Source organism: Triticum dicoccoides, chromosome 1B, assembly GCF_002162155.2.
Source record: "Triticum dicoccoides isolate Atlit2015 ecotype Zavitan chromosome 1B, WEW_v2.0, whole genome shotgun sequence".
Taxonomy (NCBI): Eukaryota; Viridiplantae; Streptophyta; class Magnoliopsida; order Poales; family Poaceae; genus Triticum; species Triticum dicoccoides.
Window position 1 is genome coordinate 443,813,962 of NC_041381.1, and position 12,214 is coordinate 443,826,175.

General features: G+C 45.4%; 2 protein-coding genes across 2 annotated transcripts; one reads left to right on the forward strand and one right to left on the reverse strand.

Moving 5' to 3' along the window:
- Positions 1 to 1,487: 1,487 nt before the first annotated feature.
- Positions 1,488 to 4,553, reverse strand: LOC119340131 (ran-binding protein 1 homolog c-like). Its single transcript, XM_037612038.1, has 4 exons — positions 4,247 to 4,553; positions 4,009 to 4,160; positions 3,766 to 3,891; positions 1,488 to 2,041 (listed from the first exon to the last, which is right to left on the reverse strand). The coding sequence occupies exons 1-4, from the start codon at positions 4,423 to 4,425 to the stop codon at positions 1,830 to 1,832; spliced, it is 669 nt and encodes a 222-aa protein (XP_037467935.1). The 5' UTR covers positions 4,426 to 4,553; the 3' UTR covers positions 1,488 to 1,829.
- A 3,459-nt stretch (positions 4,554 to 8,012) lies between these two features.
- Positions 8,013 to 11,010, forward strand: LOC119340138 (pre-mRNA-splicing factor cwf23-like). Its single transcript, XM_037612041.1, has 4 exons — positions 8,013 to 8,853; positions 9,768 to 9,989; positions 10,314 to 10,496; positions 10,704 to 11,010. Exons 1-4 carry the CDS (start codon positions 8,374 to 8,376, stop codon positions 10,728 to 10,730), a joined length of 912 nt encoding a protein of 303 aa, XP_037467938.1. The 5' UTR covers positions 8,013 to 8,373; the 3' UTR covers positions 10,731 to 11,010.
- The last annotated feature ends 1,204 nt before the right edge of the window (positions 11,011 to 12,214 follow it).

Here is a 12,214-nt window from a genome sequence, read left to right on the forward strand (position 1 = left end):
TGGTCCCTCTCCTCCTCCTCTGCCATGTCCGCCCAACTAGTGCCTTTTTTCCTCCAAGACAGTGCATCACTCCCTGATAACGATTTCCCTCTCCACGAACCAGAGCTACGTGACCCCTGGCCTCTCCCCGACGAAATAGATCGCGGCCTCGTTCTCCTCTTGTCCATGGAAGCACGCAGCCATGGGCCGAACTGCCTCCGCTCACCCCTCTTTAACTTCATCCTGCACATTTTGTCCACATGGCCAAGTGTCCCACACTTATAGCAGAAGTCCGGGAGATATTCATATTCAAATGGGCACCAGTTCTGGTCCTCCTCCACCTCCGCCTCCCTCTCATTCCTTACCCGGTTTCCCTCCTCTACCTCCTCCTCCAACATGAAACCCCTCATGAGAGGAGCTTTGATGTTCATCCTCACCTTCACTCGTAAATATTTGCCCACTGCTCCCCCGTTTGCCTGAGTGTCTACATCCAGGACCTCACCAATCTCAGCTCCAATGGTTTCCCCCATTTCTCGAGTCATCAGCCCCAACGGCAAACGAAGCACAAGCACCCAGATCGGGATAGTGTCGAAGCTGTAATCCTCAATGCGTTTTCATGGCACAAAGTCCTCCATCACCAGTAGGTCATTTCCAAATTCCCAAGGGCCTCCCTCCAACGCCATCCTCTTCCCCGATTCCTGTCCAAAGGTAAAGTGAAAAATATTCCCCCCCACCTCCTTGCATTCCACCCCCTTGATAGGGCACCAGATCCGGCCTAGAGTTTCCGCCATAGCCTATGCGAACACCGGCTTCTCCGAAAGCAACTTCGCCAGGGCTTGTGGTTCCACCACCCCTGCCTTACCCGATCCAGTCCATTCGATCTTGATCCCCTTCTTCTCCTTCTCCGACAAGCGCAGATCCTTCAACAGAACCTCCACCTTTTCCATCCCCGATCCCCGAAGTCGATCTCGGGAAAGAAACTAGGTTTTTGTGGTGTACGATCACGTGCCCTAGCTACACGCGGAAGGCTTTTGGTGGATGGGATTGGGGGCGGGGGGGGGGGGCGCAGACAACCAGTGGAGAACGGACCACAGGGTGAGGATCGGCGGCATAGCTATGGCCGCCGCCAGAAACCCTAGATCGCCTTAGAGATTTGGAATGGAACTTTTTTGTCCATGTTTTCATGACCCGTAGATGCCGGTCATCTACCGAACGTATAGGTGGAGGGTCAAAGGGTCCGGTTGTAGATGATCTGATACTTGCCATAACAATATAAACTCCCTCAAATAAAAGTAAAAATAATATAAACTGGCACCAAATATGCTCCGTCAAGATTACGCAACTAAGTTTTCTTTTGTACAGTCTCAGCTCTAACGTATGCAAATCTACTGACTTCATACTTTGTAACAGGCGCATGATAGCTGCACACCAACGATAAGGAGCGGCTTCTCACATGTAAGAAAAACAAACGAATAAGGAACTGGCATATCAAATGTGTAAAAATGATATAGCAAATGATTTATAATTGTATAAAATCCATAACCGGCACATGCAACTCAAATACCCACAATTCAAACCCAAAATGTTCGAGTTCTTGACAAAAGCAAGACAACACCATCCAAAAGCCATGCGAGCAGATATTTTACATAACAATAAATACTCAGACGCGTGAACACCCAGCGGGGTGAAGATGGACTCTGCTCAAGACACCTTCTGACTGTCTCAAAAAGTTCTCAGCATATTTCATCGTCAACGACTACCAACTTCCGTCGACAGGAAGGACCAACAAACTGACTCTTGCCACCGAGCAATGCTCAGCAGTAACATTGTGACGGGCGTTGCTCTGCCCACTACTCTGAGGGGGCTGTCGCGACTTTGGTTTCTGTCTCCTTGCTAGCATCAGTTGATTCCTCCTTAGCTGCACTTTCCTCAGGTTTGCTTTCGCTTACACTAAGTTTCTCCAGCAGTCCAGCTGCGGAAGAACCTTCTTCGCTTTCACCGCCTTCATTCTTTGCAAGCGACTCAGCGATCTCGTCAACCAAGTCCTTAAACTTCTTGCAATCTAAAAAATAGATAAGGGAGTCATTAGCAGAGACATTCAACTAGTTTCAAAGTCTGCACTTAGTAGAACATAAATATGGAGCATCAGCGCACTACCACTATGGTGGCATAGAGAAAATGAAATTGCACAACTTTCAGTTGACCTCTGGTTGACTGGGGCAACACATGGAAAACACTGCAGGTGTGTTTAGTTCCTAAACGTTAATGCTAACCCTGGGTGTTTGGTAGAGGAAAGTTAATTTTGCCAAGCAATTCTGGGCTAGAAAATCTTTTACTCCACTGGGAGAGCCTATGCAGCTCTCTTCTGACGGCAATAACAGAGAAAAATGCAGAGTTAAACTGTTGTCCTGCTAGTGGGCGTAGATACTGCTGCTTGAATATGCTCAGGTTCGATTAGCTAACCACATATCAAACAAGTAGCTCTGCCTGGGTAGGGTATAGCTCAAACAGGCCAGTGGAGCCTAGCCTAACTAGGTGAGCTAATGATCCAAAGGCTCCCTATGCAGCTTAAACATGACTACTTGAACAGGGTATCAGGGAGATTTGCAGGAGATGTTATAGCTAAAGATAAGATTGAACGACAGCCATAAGTAGCAACAGAACATTTATATATCTAATACGCAGCTGCTACTTGGATGAAATAAGAAATACTACACAATAAATACTGAGCAAGTCAATAGGTTAAACAAGACATTATATGCCTAATTATAGTACTTCACAGAATCACACTCAAAATGCTGCATTGAGCATGACTAAAAACAAAGACTAATGTGTGTGGCAGAGGCGCAGAGCTAGCATACACCATTTTTATCACAAATCAGGCATGGCTACTAGTGGGGAAAACGACACGAAACAAAAGAACTGGGACAGTGCATTATTCCAAATCATGTCAGGAACCTATGAAACTACCAAGTTTGCAACTTAAAATCCCTAAAAAGTTGTAACAGGTTACAACCAGATCTTGATTGTAGCAACCACAAGGCCGCAAAAAAAGGTGCAATTTTGAAGCTACAAATATCAATCATACTTTGCCACTGGAAATACCTTAATTAATGTACAAATACTCGGCAACTGGAATTAAAAATGTCAATTAGAGAGGATCCCTGTGACCACTAACATAAACAAAGCAGCAAAAATAACTTCCATGTGGATCTACAGCAAAACCGTAAAGTCGAGACATGATATTATGATATAGCTAAGAAGTTACAACTTACAACTTAAATTTAGAAGTACCTTGAATGTTACAGATTCACAAACATCAAGAGTCACATGAAAACAATGATAGGTTGTGATCGTGTCACCTTCACTATGACAAGTAACGGCCTTGCCTCTTGGAACGTTACTCTTATTATACCCAATCCACCTACCCCCAATTATGAAAGGTATTTTTTATGATCCTTTATCCCAAATAGTAGATTACTACAAGATCACATGCTTAAGATGTAATTTCTGATAAAGAGTGCCAACACACACCCTAAATATGTTGTATTGCTGATGATTCACTGAGCCTCGTAAATACTAAATTGCTAAAAGAAAAATCCACGTGCTCAAGACAAAACACAACGTTCAGCTATAGAATGTAACCAGGTCATGTTTCACTAGTGTCTCACAAAGCATACAGAAGAAACTACTAAATACTAATGCTACAAACAGGGTGATCTAGCATGTTATCCAACCAAGTCAACCACGCAAGACACCCACGCGGAAATAGAGTTGAGAACTCACTCTCCACGGTGCCAAACCGGATGGCAAACATCTCATCCTTAAGCTCTCCGTCAGCAAAGTCTGCCGCGTGCCAGACACAGGACTTGTCGCTGCCGGCGTGTTCCTGCATCTTCGTGGTCGAGATCACTGCACACAGAGAGGATCAGGGCCATAACCGTGAGACGAGATCCTGTCATGAGTCTACTTGAAGCAGCTGAGCGATCGGAAATAAAGGGGCAAAAATCTGAGGAAACAACCACAAACCTAGGTGGTTGGCGCAGATCTTAAGTGTCTTGGCCTGGCGCATAACAAGGCGGACCTTGCCGTTCTCCTTATGCTTGAGCAGCTTGACGGTGCCCGTGCCCCTCTCCTTCCACTGGTTCCCATCCTTGTCGAACCTGTATAGCTTCGCCTTCCTGCGCATCGCCGCACGAACCAATCCCAAAATCAGCGCCAGATCGAGCGGAAACGAGCAGACCTAGGGGGACGCGGGGGAGCTTACATGTCGAGGAGAGAGTCCTCGTCCTCCTCGCCGGTGGTGACGGCGACCTCCTCGAGCCGCACGATGGGGGCGACCTGGGCACCGGTGTCCTCCTCCTCGCCGGCGGCGGCCGCGGCAGCGGAGTCCTCGCCTTCCTCCTCCGCGACGGGGCGCTCCACGACGGGCTCCTTGTCCGCCATCGGAAGGGTTGGGCCGCGGCGCGCTTGCTACTTCCGAGTCGACGCGGCGGCGGGAGGGGGAGGGACGAAGAGAGACGCCTAGGGAAGTTTTGGGAGGTCGGTCGAGAGGAGGGGGCGGCCGTAAAAGGGCAGTGCGCTAGGGTTTTTGTGTACCACGGAGGGGGAGGCGCCGCCACAGAAGTGGGGCCCACTGGAAGCGTGATGGGCGAGGCCCTGGCGTGTAGGGTCATCGCCTGAGCTGCGTGTTAACAACGCCACTGCCGATTAGCAACGGCGTCAGTTTTTCTTCCAACAATCTTTTCTTTTTTTTTCAACTTAAAATACTTTTTCTTTGTCCCTTCCGGAAATCCCATAAATAAAAGTTTTCTTTTGTGACTTTTTAAATTTTTGAACAAATTATTTGTTACTAGTTCATACACTCACCCTATGAAGGCTCCTAGAGACTGAGTTCATCTTAAGATTGACAAAGTTGCCACAAACGACTTTGAAGTCGACGGGGATGTCTCCTCGCACTGAACGTACATCACCGAAAGAACTGAAATAAATTCAGAGAAATGTGACCACAATGCTAAGCCTAAGACTTGAACATTGCAATTACGCTCAGTTCGTTGTTTACAATAGATGCAAAATCACCACACATATCTTGTGGTCAACATGTACATTGTCTCCCACTGAACATAAAAATCTGAAACAAATCCAAAAAATTACAAACGCCCGTGTAAGATATAAAACTTGAATACAAATTCCATTATAAGCAACTTATCTGTCTAAACTACGACTCGAGGAAGAGGTGAACAACTTTTAGTCATTCAAAATGTTTTAAGGTACATAATTAAGCCTAGACTAGTGCGATCCTTAAAAAAAACAGACTGATGTGTTAGAAAAACTATGTTCACACAATCTTTGCAACCAGATATATATTGATCTAATGGTTAAGATAGAACAAGTTTTGCGACAAAATATTACCGACGTCGCTATTGTTTTTTTTTCCTTTATCACATTTTATTATAACCTCTCCTTTAATTGTATCCTGTGAGGATTATTCTACGTTATTTTCGCAAAGATAAGATTCTCGTACGTTTTATGTGGCTATGTAATATATGATCGTTGAATTTATGGTGACGTTATTTTATCTAAATCAGGCTTGATGAATGTTATGTCATTTTGATTATTATGTTGACTTTGTCACTATCGTCCAACTTCGGGTCATGCCTCTGGCTTTGGCTTTAGTGTGTGGATGGGCTCAACTTTGTGTTCCAGTAAATGTTCAGGATATGGGCCAAGCTCGGGCTAAACATTCGATACCCGGGGCTTCCGCAGGCCTAACAAAAAACTTGGCTACCCAGAGAAAGGCCATATTTAGATATCATTGGCTGGTCGATCGACCTATTAATAATGACCAACATCACTAATAGGTTGACCAATTAGTGATAATTGTTGCGGGCAACCAAGGGTTGGTGGGCAGTGATCGATCGTCACACTTCGACCTGTCTGTGATGATTGGTGGTGGCTTTGGCAGTGAGGGTTGCACTGCCTCGTACCCATATGTACATGGACATAACAAATGATATCATATGTAAGACATGCACATTATCACAGGCAAGCATGGTATAAATAGTGCATATCAAAACATACAAGCATAGTGTCAACGTTAACATTGCATATCAACACATACAAACACATGCTGCATATCATCGCATAGTCTCTATTTGTCACATATCATCTATGGCAGCATATTATTAACATCGCATTTCATCCTTATCACCTAGCATCTATACCATTGTGAAGATTTTGTTGGTTACGCCGTTGTTGTCCCATCTCGCCTCTATATGTCTAGACCATCAATCGTTGATCTCGTCGCACATATCCAGTCTATCTCCATGTGTACCCAAATATATGTCATTTAGAGCCTCAATCGAGATATTCAGAGTGGTGCAAAATTGCTCATATAGCTAGTTTTGCAAAAGAATGACTCGGACCAAAACTGTTTCATTGAACACATAAGCACTCCTCATCCTATCCGGTTATGTAATAATCACAATACAAATATTGAGAGAGTTTGTAGCATATACATAATCGGATAGGATACAAAATCACCCGCGAACGATTGGAAAGGACATCAAGGTCCAAGTTATTATTTCAAAACCTAGATGATATATCAGTTTCTATCTTTTTCGAACATCTGTACAGACGCAAGCGCTCATGCATACGCGCATACATTCACCCCTATGAACGCACACACGCACACCCTACCCTTATGAGCACCTCCGAGAGACTGAGCCAGCATGTCATTTTAAAATTTACGTAGTCACCGTAGACTTGAACCCTGGTGGGCCGGAGATACCACTGTCCCTCTAACCATTCAACCACAAGTTGGTTCGCATATTAGTTTCTATCTTATAATGTGTTTTCTAATCATCAGCGGATCCAAATTTGTTGCCAAGTATAAATTTTGGTGAACCAAAACCTAAATTTAAGACAAAAGAAAAATGACTCATATGTCATGTGGTGCGCACGAAGCGTCATCATTGAGCATCGAAAGCCAACGAGTATGCCATACGGAACTACTGGACGCACGATACTAAATGCCCGACGTTGAGACGATGGACAATCTGATGGGCAAGCTTTGCTTTGTTATACCCATGGATGGTTGGATTTGCCACATCATGCGAACATCGGCTGAAAAGGATCGTGTGTATAGCAACGCTCTATGCCATATGTGCCCATCAGTAAAAAAGACCCTCTGATTTACGTCCACCACCAGACAAAGATGAGATGGGACTGGGAAAGATAAGAATGGAACATAGACCCTTGCATCCTGAAATTCTAATATACTCATAGAAAAATTCTAGTAACTCTTAGGAACTGTAACATTTCATAGCAAAAGACTGCAAGATTCATATCCAATTAAATTTACAACATCCATAGCAAAAATGACTTTTTTTTCAAGAGTACGCAAATTGCGTATTATAGAAGGTTGTTCAATTTGTTTTTTTTAAGGAGAAGAAGGACATGAATCAGAAGGTAGTTCATAGCAAAAGGACATGAATTAGAGGGACATGCACGCTTCACTGCGCCTTGCGATTGGTTGTGTTTCTTTTTTCGCGAGGCATGTTAGTCTGAATAAAGTATGCTCTCTACGTTATCAGGTTCAAGTTACAGTTTCAAGGAAAGTATTTAGTTGTGATAGCATGTGCAACTGATAAAGCCAAAAACGAAGCATCCGACAATCTTTGGCACATATGTCACATTTGTTAATTTCTGTCAGAATTACAGCCAGTGTCCACAATATGAAGCACAATACAGAATTGCAGGTTCGGCCACTCTCAAGATAGGCTTTGCATGAGGTGAGGCCGTTCTCATGATAATTTTGAAACACCAAACCTCTTTCATCTGCGCTTGGCCAAACCAGTGGATGCTCATCACACCACACTCAATATCACATCTTGATCCCTGCTCTGTTCGAAACGTTCTGAATATTTGAACACTTGCAGGTAGCTTCTGAACTCTGAAGTCTGAACACTTTCAGACGTCTTCATATTTCGGGCGTCAGGTCGAGCCTGACGCACCGGCCCCCCGCCCCCCGCATCCAGCCGCCGAGGGTCTCCGCCACCGCCGCCTTCCCATCCTTGCCCCCCCGTTCCCCCACCCGGCCCGGCGCCGCTCCTGGAGATACTTCGCGGTTTCTTCACCCGCTCGTCCCGCTCAGGTCTCTCCAGCGTTCTAGGGTTAGCCTCCTCTGTTCTGGGATTTGGCTCGCCTTGCCGCGCCGCCCTGGTCTCGCCGGCATCCCTGCACCGCCGAAGGAGCCTCGACCGCGGCCGCCCACCCTCGGCTCGCTCGGCTAGTGTGCACCTCCTGCCCTAACCACCCGAGCAGCGCCTCGTAGTCGCACGCTACCGCATCTGAGGGTCGCTCCTGTTTCGCCGAATCGCGGCCGGTTCCGCCATGGCGGCGATGGGGCAGGAGGGGGACGACGTCGACCACTACGAGGTGCTCCGCCTGCCGTCCGGCGAGGAAGGCGCGGCGCTGAGCGTCGAGCAGATCGAGAAGGCCTACCGGACGCAGTCGCGGCTCCGGCACCCCGACAAGCGCCCCGACGACCCCAACGCCACCGCTGACTTCCAGAGCCTCGCCAGCTCATACAAGTTCCTCCGGGACGAGTCCCTCCGCCGACAGTTCGACGCCCGCTTCCGTGGCCGCCGCGAGGTCGCTGCCCGCGCCGCCGCCACCGGGGTCAAGCGGCGGAAGGCCGTGTCCGACCTAGAGGAGCGCGAGCGCGCCTTCGCCGCCGGCGGAGGCCCCGCTGTCGACCCCGTCGAGCTGGCCAGGCGAGAGGATAAGCGGAAGGCTGCTGACGTCAAGCGCGAACTCGATGAGTTCTTCGCTGCCAAGAAGTCCGGCGTCTCTGGCTCTGCTTCGACTCCAGTAATGTCTCTCTGTTGTTTGAATCTATTCAATTCCTATGTTTCTTCATGTAGGGTTGATAGCGCTGTGCTCTTGCTGCACTTATAGTTTGCTGCCTGCCTCTTGCACGCGAAGTTGAGCTAGTTCTTCAACCGTGCCGAATTGCTTAAAGATCTCATCCAGCTAGTGTACTTCTGAATTAATATTCACCCTCGTGGTTTTGTAATCAGTGCCCCGAAGTTGAGCTTTAGACGTTAGGTGTAAATATAAGCCAAAATAATGCCCCTAAAACTTGCGTACTTCTGAATTAGTATTACTGAAGAGTGATAGTTGATCAGAGGGGATAGGGTTTGCAATTGTAGCCTTGCGGAGGAAGGCGGAACAGTATATAAGTGACTGGATGTAGCATTGAGGATAATAACCTACAAACAGAGTAATATATACTCCCACCGTTCACAAATATAAGATGTTTTAGATATTTCAGTTGGACTACATACGGACTAAAATGAGTGAATAAACACACTAAAACGTGTCTATATACATCCGATTCGGGAAAAAGGTTAAAACATCTTATATTTGTGAATGGAGGGAGTACTTTCATACTGTGGGTGATGATTTTTTTAGAAGTGTTAACCTACAAATAGAGTAATCCTTGCCGCGTACAATGCTGATAGGTCATTCCCCAGAAATGCATCCGCAATACTTGCCTTCAAAGTAAAATCTTAAGGTTATGCAAGAGATTTGTTGATTTGTACTCCCTCCGTTCCCATTTACTTGTCTTGGATTTGTCTAGATACAGATGTATCTAGACTCATTTTAGTGCTAGATACATCCATATCTAGACGAATCTAAGACGAGTAATTTGGAACGGAGGGAGTACCTTTTATGTTGGTACTACTACTGACTGACCACAACTTGGTTATTTCTCCTTTTAGGCACATGGAGATAAGAAGGGTGGAACTCCAGAGAACGGACCAAAAACGGACAAGGGTAAGATCTTGAAGGTTTCTTGGGAAGGGGGTGCAGATTACTACACGGCAGCAAAGCTTGATGAGATCTTTAAGCAATTCGGCACGGTTGAAGACATTGTGATCAAGACTAGGAAATCAAAGAGCAAGGGTTCAGCAATTGTTGTCATGGCTTCCAAGGAGGCGGCAGTAAGTTTTGTTTATCTACTGTTTTTTTGTCCTGGAGAATTTTTCTACCTTTATTAAAAGTCTTGTAGATCTTGAACTAGCAGATAAAATTGAGCTAATTTCAGATCCACTACAAGATAGGAGTTTGCAAGCAACCGCGTGCCTATGTTTTATCATGCATGGTGTCTTGCTGTCTCTGTTTATGGTTCAATCATCAATTTTGATTTCATTTGTACCATTTCCATATCATATCACCTCGTGGGTCTTTAACAAGCTGTACTATGTGTCGGAATTGATTATATGTTTTTGTTGTGCGGCTAACCAACACTTCTTGATTTTTTACAGCAAACTGCACTGAAGAACCATTCTGTGTACAATGTTTTCTCTGTCCCATTGATTGTTGCTTCTGTTCAAGAATCGGGAGGGCTACCGGCAAGGTCAACCCAAACACCTGAACCGAGGACAAGCAACATTGATGGAACTGGGTTCAGCGATTTGGAAGCATCGGTATTCCGAAAACTTCAAGAGGTACTTGTTTTGGTTCTTCTTCAGTTTCCACTGTATTAGTTAAATTTAATATTCATTTTTCTCGCAGCTAGTGAACAAAGAAAATCTATCTTAGAATTCTGTTTAGTTTCTTTTACAAGGTAGTTTAGCATGTGCGTTGCGTGATAAGACATATACTTGTGTGCCTTGTACAAATAGATAAGCAATGAATGCATTATGACTTTGCAGGCCCAGAAAAGGAAGAAATCTGGATAATTGATGCTCCTCGAGGCATGAGGTACCGCAAGTTACAGAGGACATCTCCCTTCGCTACAGCTGAGGATCATCAGGGCAATCCAGAACAATCTTCTACTATTGTTACTGTTATCTTTTGATGGGTATTTTGCATCTTGGATACAGTAGAAGAACCAATTTTTTGCTAGGAGAGGTGAAAGGGAAACAGAGCCATTACTTGTGCTGTCGATTGCACACTTGTCCTGGTGCCAGAAGCTATTTTCATAGCCCACTGAAAGCAAGCAATTACTACTATACTAAATTACTACTCCCTCAGTCCCACAATATAAGACGTTTTTGCAAGCTAACATGACTTACAAAAACGTCTTATATTCTCGGACGGAGGAAGTAGTATCGATCTTCGGGTAGATAGATATGCCGATGGAAGGCAAGTCCAGAATAAATTGTTTGCATTATTGTTGTACTACTATTTTTCTTAACCACGTATGCAGTACGAACGGGAAGAGACACATACGTACATAGCTGCTTGCCGCTTGCCGGGCAAAGTAAAGTGACAAGCAAGCCGGAGAACTGAGCTATTTGCAACCAACTCAAGTGGAAGAGCTGACAATTGAGCCAGCAGCAAGCTAGAGTGGCTAACTAGCTGGATTGGCGGCACTATGTTGGTGTTGAGCACCGATTATACTGGTCATCATGCATAGTGCTGAAACGGATACCGGCTCATCGGAGGAGACCCGGAGGAGCTCCTCCAGGTAATCCGTGCTACCGTCTAAAAAAAGAAGGTAATCTGCCCCGACAAGCAAGCAAGCAAGGAGAAGTCGCCGACGAGTAATTTGGAACTGAGGGAGTACTAGTAAAGGTGGTTGTGGCCTGGCTAGTTTTTTTCGTTTTTGGAGAACCGCCCAACATGACTTTTGTTCATTCAAGCGGAGCATTTTTTTCGAGGGGCAAGCGGAGCATATTTGATTGAATAGGTTCAGTCAGAAAATCAAGGATTGCATCAAAAGGGCAAGAATCAATAGAAAGAAGTAGAGACTGCCTAGCGCATTGGTGGGTCACCACATTTCCTTTGGTGTTCATGTGTAGGGCTGAACCAAAAAAACTGGTAGTTCGCGAGCTTAACGAGCGCTCTCGATAGCTCTAGCTTGCTTTTTAATGAAAAGAGTAAATTATTATTCTGAGCTAGTTAAACTCAATAATGAGTTTCACAAGCAGCTTGTTAGTACAGGACAACACACATTCTTATGTTGCATGACAACATTTCGTGGCATCTCAACCCATCTACTCAATTTAATCGACACATCCCAACCCGTAGGAGGCATCAAACTAGCCTATCTCCTACTATAGTCACCGTATTCCTTCGTAAATATTACTCCCACACTCTTATCCCATAGGCTGTAATACGGTTGTCTCTTAACAAGGGCTCGTGAGCTTAATGAAATTTAAACGAATGGAGCCGAACATGCTTTTTTGCTCGTTAAGCTTAATGAGCTTAACAAGCTGAG